At 38.4% G+C, this 21,799-nt stretch overlaps 2 protein-coding genes across 2 annotated transcripts; both read left to right on the top strand.

Moving 5' to 3' along the window:
• The first annotated feature begins 2 nt into the window (after positions 1 to 2).
• LOC133530025 (vesicular inhibitory amino acid transporter) lies at positions 3 to 10,333 on the top strand. The gene is made up of 4 exons (XM_061867828.1): positions 3 to 1,111; positions 4,964 to 5,120; positions 5,658 to 5,787; positions 6,332 to 10,333. Exons 1-4 carry the CDS (start codon positions 976 to 978, stop codon positions 7,514 to 7,516), a joined length of 1,608 nt encoding a protein of 535 aa, XP_061723812.1. The 5' UTR covers positions 3 to 975; the 3' UTR covers positions 7,517 to 10,333.
• A 1,705-nt stretch (positions 10,334 to 12,038) lies between these two features.
• On the top strand, positions 12,039 to 20,928 carry LOC133530022 (uncharacterized). The gene is made up of 10 exons (XM_061867824.1): positions 12,039 to 12,134; positions 12,618 to 12,788; positions 13,266 to 13,343; positions 13,935 to 14,067; positions 14,882 to 15,113; positions 16,392 to 16,581; positions 17,137 to 17,236; positions 18,056 to 18,169; positions 19,218 to 19,339; positions 20,579 to 20,928. The coding sequence occupies exons 1-10, from the start codon at positions 12,072 to 12,074 to the stop codon at positions 20,732 to 20,734; spliced, it is 1,359 nt and encodes a 452-aa protein (XP_061723808.1). The 5' UTR covers positions 12,039 to 12,071; the 3' UTR covers positions 20,735 to 20,928.
• Positions 20,929 to 21,799: the final 871 nt, after the last annotated feature.

Here is a 21,799-nt window from a genome sequence, read left to right as displayed (position 1 = left end):
CAGTTCCCAGTTCCCACTATTCGATTGAGCTCAAACTTTACATGCATATGTGTTGGGGGACATTGCAGTATCATAGTATCATCGAGCTGATCTTATGATGATGGAGACAGGAGGTGGCCACAGGAACTCTGATAAAACAACCAACCTAATTGTGCTTCTTTTGTTAGACCTTTATGGTTATTAGTTGCCTGTTGCAAAAATTAGTCGGCGATAAGAGCTTGTATCAATTTTTTTTACATAAACTTATTTGTTATATCAGAAGGCCTACCGCGAACCACGTTCGACGTGTTGCCTCCCTCTCACGCTTACGTAGGTACGAATGTACAAGTGCGACAGAGAGGCAACACGTCGAACGTGGTTCGCGGTAGGCCCTCTGATCTTTGAACATGAATTGTTCTTCGCACCAAGAAAACAATCCTAAAAGTATTAATAGGCAATGAGCATCACACAATTCACACGTACACCTTCGCTTCCTAAGAAAAACGTCACAAGTCTATGTCAGCTTAATACTTAACTGTCTTTTTTCCTCAAATCGGGGGTTCAGACAGGTTTATTCACATCTAAACACTTTGTAACGTATGTCTAAAGAGATAAAGTGCAAAATCGTGTAGATACTTTTAAATCTCACCCTAAAGACGTTCACATACCTATCGATCGGTCCAGCACGCAGCATCGCGCAGACTCCGCCCCTAGTATCCGCGCCGAACGGCTAAACGCACAGAAAATACTTTAAAAAATGATAAAACCCAATCAAAAATAACCCTAAACCCTTTAAAACACCCCAAGAAACAAAACACAGTGATTTATAAAAGTGTTCAAATTAAGAACATAACGTAAGTGTTTTCAGAATGAACGTTCGAAAATTCTAAAATGGCCGTTCGGTCGGGGTAGGATAAATTTAGCTTAGTAAAGAAGTCTTCCATTAGATTAAGTGTGTAAAATATAAGTGTTAACCAGTCTTCCAAGTTAGTCAAGATGAATTTGGGTCGGTTTAAGTTGCCCCCGATCAAGAATGCTTTGGAGGTGGCGATGCAGACGGTAAGGCAGCAGATGCCTGATAAACCTGGACCGCCGCCGCGTCCACCGCAGGCCGTTAGATTCGCTAATCAAGGTAAGATATGAAGCAATCTGATTACCAATTTGTCGTTGCAATTTATTGGTAGTTGTCAATACCGAGCAATGACAACGTAATTACCATGACGTCCATTTTTCCCTGGACAGAAAACATTTAGATTTACTCCAAACATATATTGAAAGAACCGTTTTAGGATAATTTCATGGTTCGATTATTATTTACACAATCCCATTTTGCTCTTGATGTTCTTGCTAGTTAGCAAACGGCATAAGTGAGCAGTGAACTTGCTTTAAAAGCTGGAGGCCCCGGGTTCGAATTCGGATAGAGTCGAATCAAGTTAACTTTGCATACCATTTGCAATGACAAAGGGCGTCATCATTAATGTAAAATTTCTATGAAATTATGACGTTGCTTTGTATGTATGTATGTATTTCACAGATATTACATAATTATTATGTGATGAACTCGCGTTATTTATTGAAACACTTGGATAAACTGAACACAAAAATATATTTAAAGAATTACAGTTAATAGGTCATCGCTGTTACGACGATATTTTCAGACTGCCATGGTTACATACATTTCAAATTATTCTATTTTACCGTGACATGGTTCTAAAACCAAATAGAAAATAATACATGAAAAGTAAACCATAAATAAAACCTTTTTGTAATGCGGAGCAGAATACGTCACACTCCCAAACGGGAAGAACCGGAAGGTTAAGCTACTCTAGTCCAGAATATAGTCAAACAGATGTTGTGGCAACCTTCTGGCTCGTGTCGATCGTACCTCACTACTATCATTTGTCTCTGTTTGTGTTTGTCTAGTACAGTCAGTATCAACTTTATTGTACATAGAAATATAAACACGAAAAACACAGTTACAGAGTAAATTAAATACAACAAAGGCGAACTTATCCCTGTATGGGATCTCTTCCAGTTAACCTTTGAGGAAATGAGTAAAACAGAAGTAACGGTGAATGAATGACAAACACAAACAACAAGTGTACAATCACTGAAATTAATGAAATGCATGCTTTGTTCTATCAAATCGGTGCAAGTTAGCTTAGACGATCTTTAATGACATTTATACAGGATGCAAATTTAGTCACTGCAATCATTTACTATGTGAATATATAGGTCATACTGAGCAACTTTTACTATACCCCGAAATCATGAAAATTGGCTGTTTCATACATTTTTAATGACGTTGACATTTTTGATGGGAGAGTCAGTTTTTTTTCTCGAATTCGGGGTTGGCCCCGTAAATAAAATTTGTTCGGTATAACCTATATATTCACAGCGTAAATTAATTTAGGTGACTAAATTTACACCCTATATGCGTTTTGTTCTAAGCTAGCTGAAAATATGTAAGGTTGTCTGGAAGAGATCGCTTCTTAGCGATAAGACCGCCTGTTGTTACCTAACTTTTACGTGTTTTTTCATTTCCTGTCTATTTTTAAATGTATGGTGCACAATAAAGAATATTTACTTACTTACTATGTCTGTGGAACCCGAACTTACTTAAATTAGCACTTTAATATGTTCGCCGAGGCGAAAGAAAATTGTCTCGATGATGGGCAGGCTTAGGAGCAGTTCCAACAGCATTCTAGAGGTCATTGCAGAGAGGGTTGAGAATCCTATACTGGCGCATTGGATTCGCCTACGCGCTTTCTTAAATTTAGAACATAGTTTAGGTATGTACAGTCAACCAATTTGAATCCTAGGCCACTATAGAACCTTGTCGCTTTATCTACTAGATACATGACATGCATCACTCAATAAGCACTGTCGTAGAAGTCATTATGGCGTGGTTCTATAGTTGTAAATGGTTGTAATATTGTGTACAAAATTTACATTCGTTCCTAAGTTGTACTAACAAATTTGGATGTAAATCTGAAATCAATATTTTCAATTCAATTTAATATCCAGGGGTCCTCATAAAACCTTAGAAAACTTAAAATAAATGTTCCTAGGTACGAGTAGATACTGTAGATAGCAATTGGTAGATTCATTAGCGCGAGATTTGTACTGAATTCTCTAACATTTCGTATATCATTCGCGAACCGACCTATTGATACAGCATATTCGTTCTTATACAACGTGAGCCCGAGTAAACCCAAAACCACCTAACCATGAAGTCATGAGCTTAACACAATTTCTAAATATTATGTAACTTATAGGCGAAAAACTCTTATTTTACGATATAGGTAGGTGTTACTTATTTTCTAAATTTAATTTATATAATAATAATAACAATAGATAATAATAAATCATTAAAACGAATGTCACGCAACGTAAAATTTTAGTTATCATTTGGTATTACCATATTTACCGTAGTATGAAATAAAGCTTTGATTACCAAACTACTAAGGAAGCACTGGTGGCCTAGCGGCAAGATCGTGCGACTTGTAATCCGGAGGTCGCGGGTTCAAACCCCGGCTCGTACCAATGAGTTTTTCGGAACTTATGTACGAAATATCATTTGATATTTACCAGTCGCTTTTCGGTGAAGGAAAACATCGTGAGGAAACCGGACTAATCCCAACAAGGCCTAGTTTACCCTCTAGGTTGGAAGGTCAGATGGCAGTCGCTTCCGTAAAAACTTGTGTCTACGCCAAATCTTGGGATTAGTTGTCAAGCGGACCCCAGGCTCCCATGAGCCGTGGCAAAATGCCGGGACAACGCGAGGAAAAAAGAAAGAAGATTACTAAACTACTAAACAAAGATTTGTTTTGAGACGTATTAAGTTAAAAAGTTAAGATTCAATATACGTTGATAAATCAGGATTACGAGGTGAAAAGGAGGAAAATAGAAATAGAAGACGTTTTTTATTACGATAAAATCGGCCAAGAGCATGTCGGGCCATGCTCAGTGTAACGTTTCAGTTACCATTCTGTCAGAACAGGCCATCGGGGGCTATTAATTAGTTTAAGTATCATGTACATTACAAGTATAAGGGCGTCCCTTCGCATCGCTTTGTACGCTCTTTACTAAGAAATATTTTTTACTAAACTCAAAAACGGCTAGACCGATATGTTCGCTATAGTTTTCATTGAAAGTATTTACTAAGCTTTATATTTTAGGATTTCTTTCGTATTTTTTGGGGTGATATTTTATTTTTCTTTCAGTGTTTATTTCGGAAAATATTAAATTTATGAAAAAATTATTATTGAAGACCCGTATTTCTTTTGAAAGACCTAGGTATTAAAAAAATATCTGTTTGTATGGGAGGTTCCCCTAAAAAAATTTTTTTGTAGTTTTTAATTTACCTCTTTATCGCCATGCATGATTTATGTATCCATACCAAATTGCAGCTTTCTAGCACTAACGATAACGGAGCAAAGCCGAGGACGGACGGACAGGCGGACATTGCGAAACTATAAGGGTTTCTGGCTGTCTACGAAACCCTAGACTTCCTTTACTTTCGAAATGCTGAATGGCTTAACTACTTATACTTACATAGTGTGACCGACGTTATTTTGTTGTGCATTAACTTTTTGGTATTTGTTATTTCCATCTTTTTCTTCTTACAGTTTTTCCGGTTGAATTTTAAAGAAGTTTGGGGTTGGTTTTGGCAATTTAATCCCAATAATGCATTATGACTCAGGCACTATCACGTCTCTCGTCTCTACACGTCTTTTATACACATATTAAAAGTTTAATAAGGGACAACACCTATTGTTTCTTATAAGTGGCTCATCTGGTACAGTCAAAAGATTTAATTTGTAACCCATTTAGTAACTTGTCACTACTAACAACATGAAAGTAGCTAGAGCCCTCATACTATAGTCACTTTGAGAAGATGCGAAATGGGTCACAAATTAAATCTTTTGACTGTTCTAATAGTGAACATTTATTAACTATGAGAGTGAACATTTATTACCAGATATGGGTGAAAGCTGCGAGCTGTCAACAATGAACGAAACCACGTCGCCGTCGTATCAATCGACGAATCCTACCAACCCGTTTCTCAGCGGAGATCTACAGGCTGAGGACTCATTCACCAGCTATCAGAACACGTTCCCGCAACAGGAGGCACCAAGGTATGTCTTCTCCCACCAACACACACTCTTCTCTCTTTCTCCGTTGGCTCAATGAGAGATGAATCCAACCAATCCGTTTCTCAGCGGAGATCTGCCAAGCTAAGTATTTCTTTACCAGCTACCAGAACATTTCTAGCAGCAGGGGGCACCAAGGTATCTTAGTCTTCCACTATTACCGTATCGACAAAGATGAATATAGCTTTGATAACTTTAGGCTAAAAGTGTTGACAGACTGCCTACAAATCCAGCCCGCAAAAACGAAGCGGATGCCTGCCCGTGGCTCTCAGGTCAATAAGTGTGAAATCTTTTGTTCTAGAAGCGCCATCTATATTAAAACGTTAATTGGCGAGCGATGCGTTGAAACGCTATGTTTTTAATTGTAGATCCTAACAAATGCTTTCCTGGTACGTAGCATATATGGCAGACATTCAACATCCCAAATGAGTACTACAATTCTGTTGTCATCTTGTGTAATTGGAGAGTTTAAGGACTTCTACATCAGTCAGCACGTTATACTTACAAAATTGGTAATTTCAGGACTCAAAGTATGCAGAGCGTTGACTTCTATGCTTCTTCAGAAGAGGGTGGTTTTGAAGAAGGCGGTGGCAAGCCGGGTTGCAAGATCAACGAGTTCCAAGCTGCCTGGAACGTCACCAATGCTATTCAGGTATATGATGATAATGAAACCAGTGGAATACGGTATGGTGAAGACCATTTTCTTATTTTCATGAATCCAATAGCAGTGGATAATCCCGAACAAGATTCAAATTAGCCACTGCTATCGGATCTGTTCTGTACTATACTAAATACTGCCTAAACTTGTCATTACACTGAGCATCATCAAGTTTCCAGCCTGAACTTTTATGGTACTGAGCATTTTAAGAAACAGTCAATTTTGTAACTTAACTTTTTGGAACACTGGGTTGGGTGATCTAATACTTACAGTGGATAATTTTAAACACTGGAACAAAGTATAGACTGGGACAACTATCTACTAAGACAGACAATCAGTAAAAATTGCATTTTTTCCGAAAGCAAGAACTGACAATTGGTAATCTGAACTCGGGAACACATCTAAATAATGGGGGAAAATAAATCTGTCAAATAATTTGCTGACTTAAATACAGTTAATTACGAAAAACAAATGTTCGAGTTCTGTTATAATGTTTGACGTAATTGACACCAACTTTCATTGTTATTTTCTTCCACAGGGCATGTTCGTAGTATCTCTACCGTTCGCCGTTCTCCAAGGCGGCTACTGGGCCATCGCGGCCATGATCGGCATCGCTCATATCTGCTGCTATACCGGCCGCATCCTCGTCGAGTGCCTATACGAGGACGACCCGGCCACGGGACGACGCGTCCGCGTCCGCGACTCCTACGTCAGCATCGCTAAGGAGTGCTTCGGCCGCAAATATGGTGCTAGGATCGTTAACATTGCTCAAATCATTGAACTTGTCATGACCTGCATTCTCTACGTCGTTGTCTGCGGCGATTTGATGATAGGAACCTTCCCTGATGGCTCCATCGACACTCGATCTTGGATGATGCTCACCGGCATCTTCCTTTTACCTTTGGCTTTCTTGAAATCTCTTCAAAGCGTCAGTATGCTCTCATTCTGGTGTACCATGAGCCACTTAATTATCAACGCTATTGTGCTTGGGTACTGTATCCTGTACATCGGAGATTGGGGCTGGGGTAAAGTCAAATGGAGTCTAGATTTTGAGAACTTCCCGATAAGTCTGGGTGTGATCGTGTTCTCTTACACATCTCAGATATTCCTCCCTACTCTAGAAGGCAACATGGAAGATCCGGGCAAGTTTGAGTGGATGTTGAAGTGGTCACACATCGCGGCTGCCGCTTTCAAGTCCGTGTTCGGATACGTGTGCTTCCTGACTTTCCAAAACGATACTCAACAGGTTATAACTAACAATCTCCGCTCTTCTGGATTCAAGGGACTTGTAAACTTTTTCCTAGTGGTCAAAGCTATTCTTAGTTACCCGTTACCGTACTATGCTGCCTGCGATCTGTTGGAACGTGCACTGTTTAGGGGTCGGCCTAAGACACTTTTCCCTGTGATCTATGCTTTGGATGGAGAATTAAAAGTTTGGGGCCTCGCTTGGCGGCTGGGTGTTGTCATGTTCACAGTCTTGATGGCGATATTCATCCCACACTTTGCTATTCTGATGGGCTTTATTGGAAGCTTCACTGGTACGATGTTGAGCTTCATATGGCCGGCTTATTTCCACTTGAAACTGAAAGGCCCATACCTGGATAGCCAGACGGTCGCCTACAACTACTTCATCATATGTTTAGGGGTTCTTTTTGGAGTTATCGGCATGTACGACTCAGGTTCAGCTTTGATTAAGGCTTTCCAGATCGGTCTTCCGTTCTAATTTTGAATAAGTAGTTTTAGATAATTGTTGAACTATTTTTAGATAATCGCAGACTTCGTAAATACGGTTTTGTCGCAGAAAAGGTTCATAATGTTTAAACGAGTAATCATTTAGAGATGTGATGGATAATGTTTGTATTCTAGATCTGTTTAGTGTTTAAGAACGCAAAGCTAATTTTTATGTTATCAAAAGTTGTTCACGTTGTCTTCCAATGAATTATATGGTTAAAAGGTTAGGAAATTAAAGTAATAAAAGATAATACTTAATCTAAAGTCTTCCAAAATGCTTAATTTTTCGATGTTATTTAACAACGAAGTCTTCCAATTATTGATAAACTGACTAGCTGATAATTGCTTATATGATATTTGAGGCAGATTCATATTATTATACATAATTATACTGATAATATTTAAAAAGACTTCGGAATTGCACTAATTTTTATAGGCTTCCAGAATTTCTTATCTGATAGCCAAAAGGTATACGTAGAATTATGTCGCCTATTTAGTACACGACCTGAGATATCTTGAAACCAATTCCCAAAAGCAATAAAGTACGAGTACAGTTCACAGCAATTATACATTTTGTAATTAGAATTAAAGCTAAAATTTAAAAAAAAACGGTACTTAGACAAAATTAAGGAAGGAACTCCATGACACTTGGGAAACTCTCTCATGAACCACTCCCATGACACCACTCTCATGAGCGTACTCCCATCTTAAAGGCCGGCAACGCACTTACAACCCCTCTGGTGTTGCAGGTGTCCATGGGCGGCGGTAATCGCTTACCATCAGGTGATCCGTCTGCTCGTTTGCCTCCTCTACCATAAAAAAAAAAATGAAATACCTATCTAAATATATAGTACCTAGTAATAAAAGTTGACTAAGCTACTAAAATGCCGTAAACGTACATAGAAATATTATCAAACAAAGAATATAATATTACATTTTAAAAGATCGACACATGTGTATCACACATGTTTGGTCGACCTCTGAGTACTGAGTATAAGGCAAAAATACATATACATACATACAGATGTAAAACCTAAAATATAATATCAATACCGGAACATTAGTGAATCATCAAAACTGATTAAACTATTCGAGATATCTCAGAACCTAAACCAAAACTTTTGTAAAAATAACAAAGTAGATATTTACCTAGATTTATTTTTAAGATTGCACCATTCCTCGTAGTGTTATTTTAAATGATTAGTTTTAATCAATTATAAAGACACATTTAGATTTACATTATACATTATATACACAAATTTAAATTAAATTGGAATGGATTAAAAAACGCTACGTATACAATTTATTCATTTTAATTATGTAACGAGTCTTCCAAGGACAACATACCATTATAAATAACTGTTGTTGATTATATTGTATTATAGAAAATATAATTATTATACATGTTAGCTACGTTATATATGTACTTTGAATGGAGGGGATATGTGAAAATTCTTAATCTAATTTTAGGTAGACAGATCGTTGAAGTAAGTATTATAGGAATACATAATGTTGTTTCAATTTTCTATAAAAAGCACAACTATCGATTTTGGTTTATAAAAGATAAGTTTATGACACATTCCAAAAATTGTCTGAACAGTCAATATTAAGATGAAATGACGAAAGAGAGAAATTGTAACAAGTTTGTGAATACTATTTGTCTCTATTGCATGCCACACCTTGTATAATGCAAAATTTAGAGTAGTTATTATTAGACTTCAGTAAAAAGACAATAAAATAATGAAAACTCGATGATACTTTAATACACAAAGGATATTTGTTATGAAAGCGATCTGTTTACCTAAATTTAAACCCAAAGGGCTTCCAAAATGGCGTTTTGTATAAATAACTAGAGTAAGTATGCTTGTCTTTAGCCTAGACACGCATTCTGCAATGCTAGACTTAAAAGATACATATACATAGCATTGATAACCGTGAAAACAGTTGAATAGTAATCATACAATTTATTTTAAGTGTGTCACAGCATTTATCGACACAGAATCAGTTTAACGGTTTCCAAAGTAGGTACTAGGAATCAAGGGTCCTAGTACTTCCAGAATACGGACAGAGCTCTGCAGAGTGACAGGATAGGAGACACGTGGGGATAGGCGGAAAGAGTAATACGACTAGCGTAGTTCTGACAGAATGTACTTTATTTTAAAATACCTATCCATTTATACATGTAGGTTGTCCCTGGCACAAGCAATATTCGTTTGTGTTACGGTAAAGTGGTAGTGTTAAAAACACTGAAAGTGGACATTTACCACATTACAGGTTAAACCGATTCTGTGGGTTAAACCTTAACCCTTTGACCGGCAAAGACGTCAATTGGCGTGCTTGGCTACAGACCACTATGGCTATATTCTATCGACAACGATATCGATCAGTTAAGAATGACTGCTAAAGCCAACTGTATGTTGAAATATGTGGTGACAACCTAAAGGGCCCTACACCACACCACTTTGACAGCTGACGAGCAATATTATCCTTATATTCAGAAAAAAACCTGCCCTATCTGCAGTTACAACGTATTTAATTAATGCAGATACCTGAATGAATACGACTGATGACTTGACTGTTTGTGTATCGGTTCAATCCAATAAATGGGATTTGATATTTATCAAGCGGACAAGGACACATTGTATAGTACACTTAATGCGTTTACTTAGCCTACAATGTGCAAAGACCTAATGGGCCCCTTATAACTTTGGCAAGCGAGGCAGCAGTGAGGTGGTTAATTTTCATGAATACTCGAGCACTTTTATGCTTCTGATCAAAGAACAATTTAAACACGTATTTATATTTTGTATGGATAATTGAAAAATCAGTTAAATGTCATGATTTTTTTTGTTTTACCTATACAAAGAAATGAATCACATAATAGTTTTTTTTTGTATTTTATTAGAGATCCCGTCCGCGAAAAACGTAAATCGAAATTTCTTTGACTGCCTCTATCGCTTGAATATGCAAGAGCGATAGAGAGGCAGATAGCAAAATGTATATTTGCGTTTTTTGCGGTAGGCCTCGGGTCGAATACTGAATTATTAAAGATCTTCGATTTAATTTACAAGCCATTAAATCATCTACATGCATACGTTTAAATCATACGAGACAAAAAATTAAAAAAAAAAATTTAATTGTATGTTTGTTGTTTATTTATAACAATGACTTTTTCCGAGATAAAAATGTATACATTTATTTACACAACATAATAAAAAAATAGATCTACTAGGTTTATCTAGTATGACGTATAGTCAAACGGGATAAATGCGTCACCTGGTGTAAATGCGTCTATTGAAGATATCTTCGACATGCAACATATTATAACTATTATAACCGACTACATTAAAAGTTTGGTAACCATACTTCGAACATAGAGGGTTTCAAATTGCAGTAGTTCTAAATTGTTCCGTTTAGAAGATATCTTCAATAGACGCATTTAACCCAAGTTACGCATTTAACCCGGTTGACCTTATATTATTTTATACTCATCAAGCTACTGTACAGTTAAAATCCTTGTTTTTAGTTCCTTAAAATACGTTTGTACTTGTACCTAATATGTTTAATTACAGTTACCACAACGCTTTAGGTAATTCAAAAATATTTAGAAATGTATCCAAGTGCAATAATGTTGTATAAATATACTTAAATACATGTATTGTGATGAAATCTACAAGTCTAGATGTGTATTTTAAAGAATATAAAGTGTTAATCGACTTCGGTTTTTTTCTTTGTTATTTTCCTTGAAAATCCTTAAAATTATTTACTTAAGCATAATAAATTACGATTAGACGCATTACAAAAATGTATATAACAGCCCATATAAGAAAGGATATGATAGACATCAATTATTAGAAATGTGGTATTTGCCCCTGTTGCAGGCCACACTATGTATAGGTATGGAGAGGTACTCTAGTATCAAATTAAAATTAATCATTTTCCAAATCGATCCAGCAATCTACGAAAACGGGGGAGAACGGCGCATATATATAAAAAAGATCAAGAGGAATTTAGAACCTCTTCCTTATTGAAGTCGGTTAAAAATCCGGCAAGAGAAGTTTTTGGCAACAATTTCATTTTTGGTACAAGTTTTTATCGCTGACTGTACCTAATTTTCTTTCCACAGGCATCTAATACTCATCGAGACAATTCTAAAAACCCCAAACAGCCATAGCCAGACACAATTAGTTTGCGTTGTTTTATCACAAAGCTCCTATGGCCACCTTCTGTCTTCATCATCAGATCAAATCCATGTCTTCATAATATTGCATTGCCATCCGATTTACATATGTATACATAATTTCAGCTCAATCGTAAATTGGGGAGTGTGGTGGGGGAGTGGGCCAAAAGTCTTGAAGATTTGACCCACACTAACATCCAAGTTACATAAAAGCTTGTAATAATAAAAACCGCCAAAACTTAAATCAAATATAAAATAATTACAAGGACATTTTTTATCTACGTATAAAAAGTTATGGTCAAGGCTGTAAAATAATTGGCAATTATTTTATGTTCGCGCGCAGTAGTTTCTTCAAGATGAGGGCAAAATGGACGATCGCATTCGCGCGTGCGCGCTGCTCGCAATATGGCTGAACTGGATGGAGATGGCGGTAACATTTGTTTTTTTTTGCATTGTGACACTGACAACTAGGTAAGGGCCAGATATCTTGATTCACAGATATCACTGATTCATCATGCCAAGATTTGATTATGGGAACTTAGAGAAATTGAGGAAATCTCCTAATTATTTGGGTACTTAGTGTGTAAAGCACTTAACCTATTTTGAGAGCAAATGTAGGAGATTTGCTCTAGGAAAAGTCGGCAAACAATATTTTATTCTGAAATGATGGTATTTTATACTGTAAAGCTGTTTTTATTTTATTAAACTGTAGCAAACAAGCATACAGACTACATAATGGTAAACGGACACAGTAGACTTCAGATGCTTGAAATTCAAGAGGTTTATATAGGTTACGGTAATCTAAAGGCTTCCTAACAGGTGTATTATTCTTAATTGCGACCCTCATATTAAAAAAAAAACAGAGAGAGGTCTCAGAGTATTGCACCTTCAACAAATCTTTATTTTCCACCAGATCCCATACAACATCCGCAATCACCCTTGCTGCCAAGACATAAGCGAGAACCTCACCCTGGCCATGATCATAGATGCCTTCGAGATCTACGGCCACGACCCTACAGACAAGCTGGACAATCTGTGGCTGTATCAGGAGGAGATGCTGAAGGTCAAGACTGCCGAAGATCAGGTATTGACTACCATATATACCATAGACTGGTGATTTTCAATCTTTGGGTCGATAAGAAGCGCTGGTGGCCTACCGGTAAGAGCGTGCGACTTGCAATCCGGACCCTCTTGGGGTCTCGGCTTTTTACCACGGCTCATGGGAGCCTAAGGTCCGCTTGGCAAGTAATCCCAAGAATTGACATAGGCACTAGTTTTTACGAAAGGGGCTGCCATCTGACCTTCCAACCCAGAGGATAAACTAGGCCTTCTTAGCATTAGTCCGGTTTCCTTACGATGTTTTCCTTCATTGAAAAGCGACTGGTAAATATCAAATGATATTTCGTAAATAAGTCCCGAAAAACTCATTAGTACGAGCCGGGGTTTGAACCGGCGACCTCCGAATTGAAAGTCGCACGCTCTTACCGCTAATAGGCCACCAGCACTTGCCTTGTTACCCGACTATAATTTAATAAATAATAATAAAATGAACTAATTCCAGTACATAATCAACGAGCGAGTCCACGTCGCAACTGATCATCTGGGTCGCTTCATTCAGCTCCATGTGAAGGAATTGAAGGCAAGTAACTACTCCAAGGTTAACAGGAAGATATCCCTGAAAGGGAAAAGAAAAAGAAAATTACTACTACTACTAGGTACTCAATTTATATGCACTTAGTATTTAATTAATCAACCGTAACCGTAACCTTTAAGGGGGGTTGGTAGAACATGGTGCAATAGTTTCTAAAATATAGGAGTGGTTAATTGTATACGCATGGCTAACTGTAGGACAGGTGCCCTTACTTGTTGATGAAATGAATCCAAATGGCTATTAAATCAATCATTTCTGAGAATTATCATCATATCTCTTTACCTCTCGGTCCATTATAGCAAGAGCAATAAAAATGCAGATAGACGGTTTCCAATTTTATTATTCACCCTATTTGCAACCCTAAAGGACAAAAAAATTTAATAGATGAAAACAATCATGTATTATAATATCTCTATCTCTCTGTCTAATATACCAAGAGCGATAAAAATGGTTATAAACGGTCTTCAAATTTTTTATTCGCCCTATCAGAGGTAACCTTTTCCCGCCATATTACCTGCAGACCTTTGGGCGTTTGCCAAATCAACCTGACATCTACAAGGTTTCTACTTTTCTTAACAGGTGCTTCTGATAACCCTAGACGATGTCATAGACAACATGCTGAGCATGTACGAGAACCACAACTCCATAGCAGCGGAGAGAAAGGCCACGTACTCGGGCGGCCCGGTGCCTATGGAATTTTACCTCAGTCAAGGTACTGCTATACGTAATTAGATTTCAATTAAAAGTAGATATTTATCAATTTACCAACAAAATGTTGAGTAAACAATATCGTTTCGTTTATTTTTTATCAATATAATAAATACAATGCTGTTTTGTCTAGCCAAGAATTAAAAATATATTGTTTTTTAAAATTCAAATTCATAATACCTTCCTTTGCCTTCACTTTATTTATTTTTGTAAAAGTATGTCTTCTCAAACTTAGCGTTATTTTGCCACGCGTGCTGTCTCCGAACAAAGATAATTTGAAATAGAAGTAGATTGTCAAAGAAAATTTTGTAGCCACAGTAAATTTACTGCCATCTTTCGACACATCTCAGAACGCCATTTGACTTTGATCCTTATTCTTTCACTTATATGAGTTAAATTTATAATAACAAAAAGTGGCGCCATCTTACTAGCTAAAGTTTTTAACCCCGAAAACTTTAGCCAATGGCCATCGCTCAAAACGATGCCGCCATACTTATGGCCTTTGATGTATTAAATGGCGCCACTTCTTGATATTTAACAAATTTGACACATATCAGTGGTAGAATAAGGATCAAAGTCAAATGGCGTTCTAAAAGTTTTAATCGTGTGTCGAAAGATGGCAGTAAATTTACTGCGGTATCAAAGTTTTCTTTTACATTCCACCTCTATTTCAAATTCTCTTTGCTACGAACCACGCATTTGGCTATTGTGTAGTGTTTAAAACAGCAATAATTCACATTTTCAATGACGAATTGTTAAGAAGAATTTTATAATGACAATGCATCATTATCTAGATCAGATTTTTATTCTCGTTGCAGAATACCGTTGCGGCAAAAACGTGTACATATTCGTATCAGAGCTATACAGCGACATCTACAACATGGGCCGCGGGCCGGCGCCATTTTGTAAAGACCGCTCCTTCGTGTTTCTCGGGTTTCTTCATTACCATGACGAGCAGAAATACTACCTGATCGACGATCCGAGCATCACGTTCCCTACTGACAACTTCTTGCATGGGCTCGAGTGTCATATTGGCATTTGCATCTTTAGGTGAGTCTTTTATTAGACTGTTTCCTCTTCTACTGTTCCCGCTTTTTTATCAACGCTTGTTCCTTTTTGACTGTTGCCTCTTTTCTTATGGACACTTATGTGTTAAATTTGTTAAATATCAAAAAGTGGCGCCATCTAATAGATCAAAGGCCAAAGGTATACCAGCATTGTTTCCAGCGATATGGCGCCATAACCTTTAGGTTGTGCCCGGTAAGATGGCGCCACTTTTTGACATTTCACAAATTTAACACATATCGGTGAAAGAATAAAGGATCAAAGTCAAATGGAGTTCTAAAAGTTTTAATCATGTGTCGAAAGATGGCAGTAAATGTAATGTGGCTACAAAATTTTCTTTGAATACACCTCTATTTCAAATTCTCTTTGGCTGTATCTATCATTAATGATCATTATCAAAGTTTTTTGGTAGGGCCAGAGGCGAGTAAATAAACTGCTAATCTTGTCACAAAATGACTGTTCTTTATTTACAAAAAGCATACCACAGTCGCCATCAGATATATCGGAGCGGCCAAGGTGCTCACATATATCTGAACACGCCTCTATTGTCAAGGCGTTAGAGTGCGTATTCCGATAGTTACCTATTAATTTAGCATACCAAAAGTTTCATTCCTGATATTCTCATATAACGTCAAAAATTTAAATTTCGTTACCTGACTCTCTATCGCGCAAATATTGATGCAAGAGAGGTTTAGTCGTTAGATTTGTAGCTGGCCCCCAACGGCTCGGCTTATCCTTTGTCTATTGTTAACTAAAACGGCGCGTGCCACTACCTGCAAAAAAAGGCTCGGTCACTTTAACCGGTTATTTAATTACAACTCCTAACTCCTATGGCCATTGAAATAAGATTAAAAATGAACAAATGGAAAAATAATTTGCGATTTCTTGTGTGGTCCCTATACGGTTACTGAGTGCCGGCGAGTCGAACGCTACCGAACCAGTCTAAAATGTGTCCTCGATATGCGTAACAAAGGGGCGTTATCGGGGAGCACACCTACACTGGTTTTTTTGAGCGTTGGACTAGCCCGCGCTCAGGTGCCAATTAGAATTATACGACCCTTTTTTGCAGGTAGTGGCACGCGCGGTTTTAGTTAACAATAGACAAACGATTAACCGCTTCAGACCAGCTTCAAATCGAACGACTATAGAACATAAGCAGATACCGAAATTTTGGAGTCGGGAACTCCCAAACGAAAAATAAACTGTCTTATCTAAGATTCGCTATAAAGTCGGAAACACTCACCCAATTCCTTCTCCTAACAGGTTTCCCTTCAAGAAAGTCCTTCAAAAAGAGCGCGATGTAGTCACACTCCCAAAAGCCATCGTCAAATGCGGGCTGGTCATGTACAAGCTGCCTCCGTTGTCGGCAGCCTCCTGCATCATCGCGTCTGGGTCGTTTATACTGGACTTCAATATACAGGGCCTGCGGTATAGACATCATGATTTTTTGCTGGTAAGGTTTTCATATATAGCCAACAACTGTAGCTCTACTGTTTTGCACAATAATAGACTCTAATAATCTTTGATAATTTTGCGTTATTCAGCGTTTTAACCGCTCGCTTTACCCTCATTAAGCTCATATTAATCATCATAGTTTTAATGATAAAATAAGTTTTTGGCAAAAATTTTGCGCATTTAGCCAATTCTGGCAGAATGGTAACTACGGAACCCTACACTGAGCGTGGCCCGACATGCACTTGGCCAATTTTGTTGTGAATAAATCGCCATTGAAGTCACATCGTGTTTTTCTACATCACCTCATTTGGCGCAGTCGGTAGGATCCAAACCCAAAGGGAATAAGAGGGTCTACCGCGAACCATGAAGCTTTGCCTCTCTGTTGCTCTTGTAAATTCGTATATAAGTGCAACAGAGGCAAAACTTCGTGGTTCGCGATAGGGCCTCTGATTTACAATTAGTACTAAATTAATTCACCAAGAGTCGAGCAAACGCTAAATCATAAACTCATTTTCCAAGACAAAAAAATTAAGTACCTATATTTGCCTTGCAGACAATACCAAATGGAGGCCCATACTACACCAAAGAGCGCGGGACGCCCCTTGTCTGCAACCACCACGTTTGTGAGTGGAACTACACCAACCATTATGGAGGTAAAATGAATCAATTACATCACGAATACGTACTATGGTAAGACTTCCGCGGTTACCACACAGATCATTTCGTATCGCTGCCTCGCGGCGAAGCCGGAGCGGAATGCCGATCCGCATCCAATATAAAGACGCATGTAATTTTCGTTTCCAAAGTCGTCTTCAAGATTACTGTCATCGCTGGCTTGATAAATACTGCGGGTACTAAGAACAACACTAAACTGACCATCGAATGGCTCTATGATCTTTACAATAAGGTTTATTGTCAGTCAACACGTTGGCTGCCCACCATACTTCACCTAAAGCATAGTACAAAGAGTGGTGTAGGTTATCTTATACAAACGCCCCGACTAAGGCACTGAGAATCGGGTCGAGTTTTTGTTTGAGTGTGCGTGCGGCGACGCATAGATTCTATGGCGCACATATACAAGCCGCGCGCGGTGCGTTTGTATAAGATAACCTACTTCCCCACTCTTTGTACTATGCCTGAAGTGTTACTCCTACGCCCCATACAAATTTAGTGATCCAACCGGTGATGCTCACAGCATCGGACTATTACTGAGGTTTATTATTATTTATTTATTTAAACTTTATTGCACACATAAAGAAAAATGTACAAATGGCGAACTTAATGCCAAAAGGCATTCTCTACCAGTCAACCAAAATAAAGAGGTCAGTTTAATAAAGAGGTGAGCTTTTGATCCCTCCAGCGATGCTCATGGTCACACAGAGAAGATTATGTGATCCCACTGGCGATGCTCATGGCAGCCAACGTGTTGACATTATAAGGACGATACTTTAAAATTTTCACAAATCCCTTAGGTCCATTCCTGATCCCCGGTGACCCCGGAAGCGGTATTGATCCCGTACCCCCCTACGTGGAGGCTTCCACCAAACCCCCAGAAGTCGAGGAACCGGAGAATATCACCGTACCATGTAAGTTGACCATAAGTACTATTTATTAGCCCCATCGATCATACCATATCGAAACTGACGATTCAGTAATATTTTATCGTAAACGAAATAAAATCTTTAATGATTTTCTATTTGTCGTAGTGTTTCTGATTTATGATATTGACTTTCGTTTCACCTGAAAAGGTTACTACTCTTCATTAAATTAGACCAATTCAGGACCAATTTGATCCAGATTCAAAGGTATATTTTATAACTGAGATTTTTTCCAACTACTCACAATATGATATGGTATATCAATTCCGAGACTAAGAATCCGAGATTTGAACAGTGCAATTACGAGGTCGTTATAAGAGTTATGCGAAACGTAGACTTACTGTATAAGTCCGTGTTAATATCATTAAGTTACCTAGATATATAGTTCCAGCGTAAAGCCACGGATAGGTACACTACTAGGGACAAATGTTTCCACGACGTGTCGCCACTGTCGCCAGCGACGTCGGGTGAAGCGTCGCGACGTTGTTGCTAGTCGTACAGCTGCGTTCGTGACCCACAAATGGTCTAGCCGGAAGATCAGTGCTGACTTTTGGGTTTATGCTGAGGTGGGACCATTTCTTACAAACTATTAATTTATTATATGTTTAAAACATTTCTTTCTTTTGTTATGCTATACTTTTGTATGTTATAGTTTATCACGATTAAATGCGATAATTTCTGATTTCATGTCTGTCGACATCATTTTCCTAGGCACGCGATGTCACTAGACATGTCGAGTGAAGACCGGCAACGTCGCGCCACTTCACCCGACGTAGCTGGCGACACGGCCAAGTACACCAGTAGTGTGTCCATGGGCGTCGCCAGCCGATGGGCTAGGGGGAGGCAGTTGATATGTGGTTGATATGGCCGATGCCCAAGGGATGGTGGAGGGGCATATATTCAGTTACAAATTTTATTATCTATGGGGAGGCTGACTCCCCCTGCCACCCCCTGGCGACGCTCATGAGTGTATCGCTGGCCTAAACCATACATTTCTATTCTGTGACACTTACTTAACATCGGGATGTTGTCTCAGATATCCTGGAAGGCTGCCTGTTCATGTACCCGCCTAACTACGGATCCATCGCCGGCAAGAGCTACCTGGACCCTGTGGACTTGCACGAAGACCGATTCACTTGCAACGCCGCTGGAAATAAGGTGCTGTATATTTTCAGATGTTAAAAAGCCTATAAAGTACTTTTACAGTACATATGGGGCTACTTTATAGCACTAGTGCGAGAAGTAGCATATTACGTTACTGTGTCGAACATTTAAAGGGCCATATGTACTGTAAAACGTTGTACGATACATGTGCGAATAGGTAATTCGCAACTCGTGTCGATTTAAAACACTCCCTTCGGTCGTGTTTTAATTTATCGCCACTCGTTTCGAATTTCCTATTTTTCGCACTTGTATCGTAATGTACTATTGCTCAAACTTGTAATGAAATGTTGACATGACTTACTTCAAATTAGGTCCGGAAATTCCACATATCAGGTGCGATGAGTGAAGATGATATGTAAAGTTCGTCTTTTTTCTTTTTTGTGTTTGTTAAATATTATTTCAGGATTTCAATGGGGAACGAAAATTTGATTATTTTTCCGGTTATCTCCTAAACCGTGCGTCGTAGCTCAAAAATAATCAAATTTTCGTGCCCCTTTGAAACCCGACGCACTGAATAACCTATCACATTAGGACATGAAACAATCATCATCATCAGCATCCCATTTTTTTTATTATTTCATTGCAAGCTTGAGAAAAGCACTATAAAAATCTCGGCGAAAACGGGGTTCGTTCTTTCTTAGTTTCCCGTCCTCTATAGTAATGTACTATTTCTACTATTTTCTACTCATCGACTTTAATGGTTGATTAAGACTTCGTATACCAAACTGTAATCGCATACTTTCCATTTCACTATGGGCTCCCGACTCAAATGCCTACCGAAGAAACGTTTTAGTCGACTGTAATGAATTTGACCAATCATGTGTCGCCAATAAAGAATAAAACAAAAGACATTAACGCGCTACTATTTCATGAATAAGAAGTCTTTTGTACAATCTTTTTATCTGCTAAGATACTTATATAACTTTGTTTGATTATTTAGGTTTTATAACTTTTATAGTAGAAACAGTTTTATTTTAGTTGACTCACAGAAAAAGTATTGTATGCAATAGTGATATAATGAAGTTTTTCAATCTCGTACCATACTTAGGCCACTCAGCAAGTTTCGTGGCCTTAACACGGTACTCGGCATAAAAACTCTATATATACGATTATATAAAATAGCAATGTGGGAGCACCATAGCTCATTTCTCTAGAATTTTACGCCTCGTCTCTTAAATATTAAATTTTCGTCACCATTGAAATTTCTTATAACTCAATATTTCGCTTCTACAGGGTCTATACTGGTATCCCCAATGGATGGGCGCCATGCCACACCACCCGTATACTTCCATACACATGGACAACGACCATGCGGTCGTGCCGCCCGGATCCGTCGTGTATCCCCACCAGCAGGACTTCGAAAGGGAAGAACTTGCCGATCTAGACTAGAATAGGGCTTATTAAATCTAGAAACAAATAAAATTAACTAAGGAAGTCATAAATAAAGAATTCTCTATTTCGAAAATTCTGGATCCGAGAAAAAACCTATACATGATCGTCATTTCTTGGTTTTCTTCTAACCCCTGTAACTAATCTACTTTTTTAAATAAATATAAATTAAAGCAAAACTCCTGTTTATCATATTCTGTACTTTAATTTAAACACACATTTTCTCATGCTCTGGCTATACCTATTCGCAAATTCCCAAGAGATTCCGCTCAGCAGGCCGCGTAGCCAACGTGCAAATCGCTTACGCTCCGTAGCGATCGAATCGCAACTGTCACTGTCGCACTAATATGGAAGAGTGATAGAGAGACACCAAGCGATTCGTTGTCGAAGCGATAGCGATTGTCACCTTGGCTAGGCCGGCAATTATGGCATAGATCAGGGATCGTTAATTATTTTTTTCAGGGGTCCGGTTTTTAAAATAAAATAACCGTCCGTTTCTACTGGAGTTTAGTAAGCGAATTTGCACTCCGCGAACTGCATCTCTTTCTCGCACCGCACGTTACTTCGCTAGGTCGGCGTTCCGGATCCAGACCGCGGGCCGCCAGGCATAGAACTTGGGGCGGGTTAGAGTCACCAAAAAATTAAATGAGATGCTTATACAGCGGCATGTCCTGGGAATTTGCGAATAGGTATTGCCCGGGGCATTAGAATTTTGTAAAATGACCCTAATATCCTCAATGGAATAACTAATAATTAATTGTTCTTTTTCGTGCCAACCATTGCATATTATTGTTGTAATTCGTGGATTGTGGAGTGGATTCGCTTTGTGTGGTAGGGCACAGCCAGTGGATGTCATTCCAGATCTAGAGCAGAGCCCAACTGGGGAAGTACCTCCACCTTACAGAAAACAGCAGCCAAATAACACTAGCCCCTACTCATAGTGTTGTGTTCCTGCCGGTGAGTAAGGTTGCCAAAGCTCAACGAGGGGGGGGGGGGGGAGTTTAGGGTCGGCAACGCGCATGTAACTCCTCTGGAGTTGCAGGCGTACATAGGCTACGGAGACTG

The sequence above is a fragment of the Cydia pomonella genome, chromosome 22 (assembly GCF_033807575.1).
Source record: "Cydia pomonella isolate Wapato2018A chromosome 22, ilCydPomo1, whole genome shotgun sequence".
In the NCBI taxonomy this organism is placed as follows: Eukaryota; Metazoa; Arthropoda; class Insecta; order Lepidoptera; family Tortricidae; genus Cydia; species Cydia pomonella.
This window is presented reverse-complemented; position numbering and strand designations above follow the sequence as displayed.

Bases quoted from the DNA above. Each gene is read 5' to 3' on its own strand.
- LOC133530025 (XM_061867828.1), top strand. From the start codon at position 976: ATGAATTTGGGTCGGTTTAAGTTGCCCCCGATCAAGAATGCTTTGGAG. The intron at 1,112-4,963 runs GTAAGATATGAA...ATTTATTACCAG, and splicing joins CGTTAGATTCGCTAATCAAG to ATATGGGTGAAAGCTGCGAG. The intron at 5,121-5,657 runs GTATGTCTTCTC...TGGTAATTTCAG, and splicing joins CCGCAACAGGAGGCACCAAG to GACTCAAAGTATGCAGAGCG.
- LOC133530022 (XM_061867824.1), top strand. From the start codon at position 12,072: ATGGACGATCGCATTCGCGCGTGCGCGCTGCTCGCAATATGGCTGAAC. The intron at 17,237-18,055 runs GTAAAATGAATC...CAAATCCCTTAG, and splicing joins CTACACCAACCATTATGGAG to GTCCATTCCTGATCCCCGGT. The intron at 18,170-19,217 runs GTAAGTTGACCA...ATGTTGTCTCAG, and splicing joins GGAGAATATCACCGTACCAT to ATATCCTGGAAGGCTGCCTG.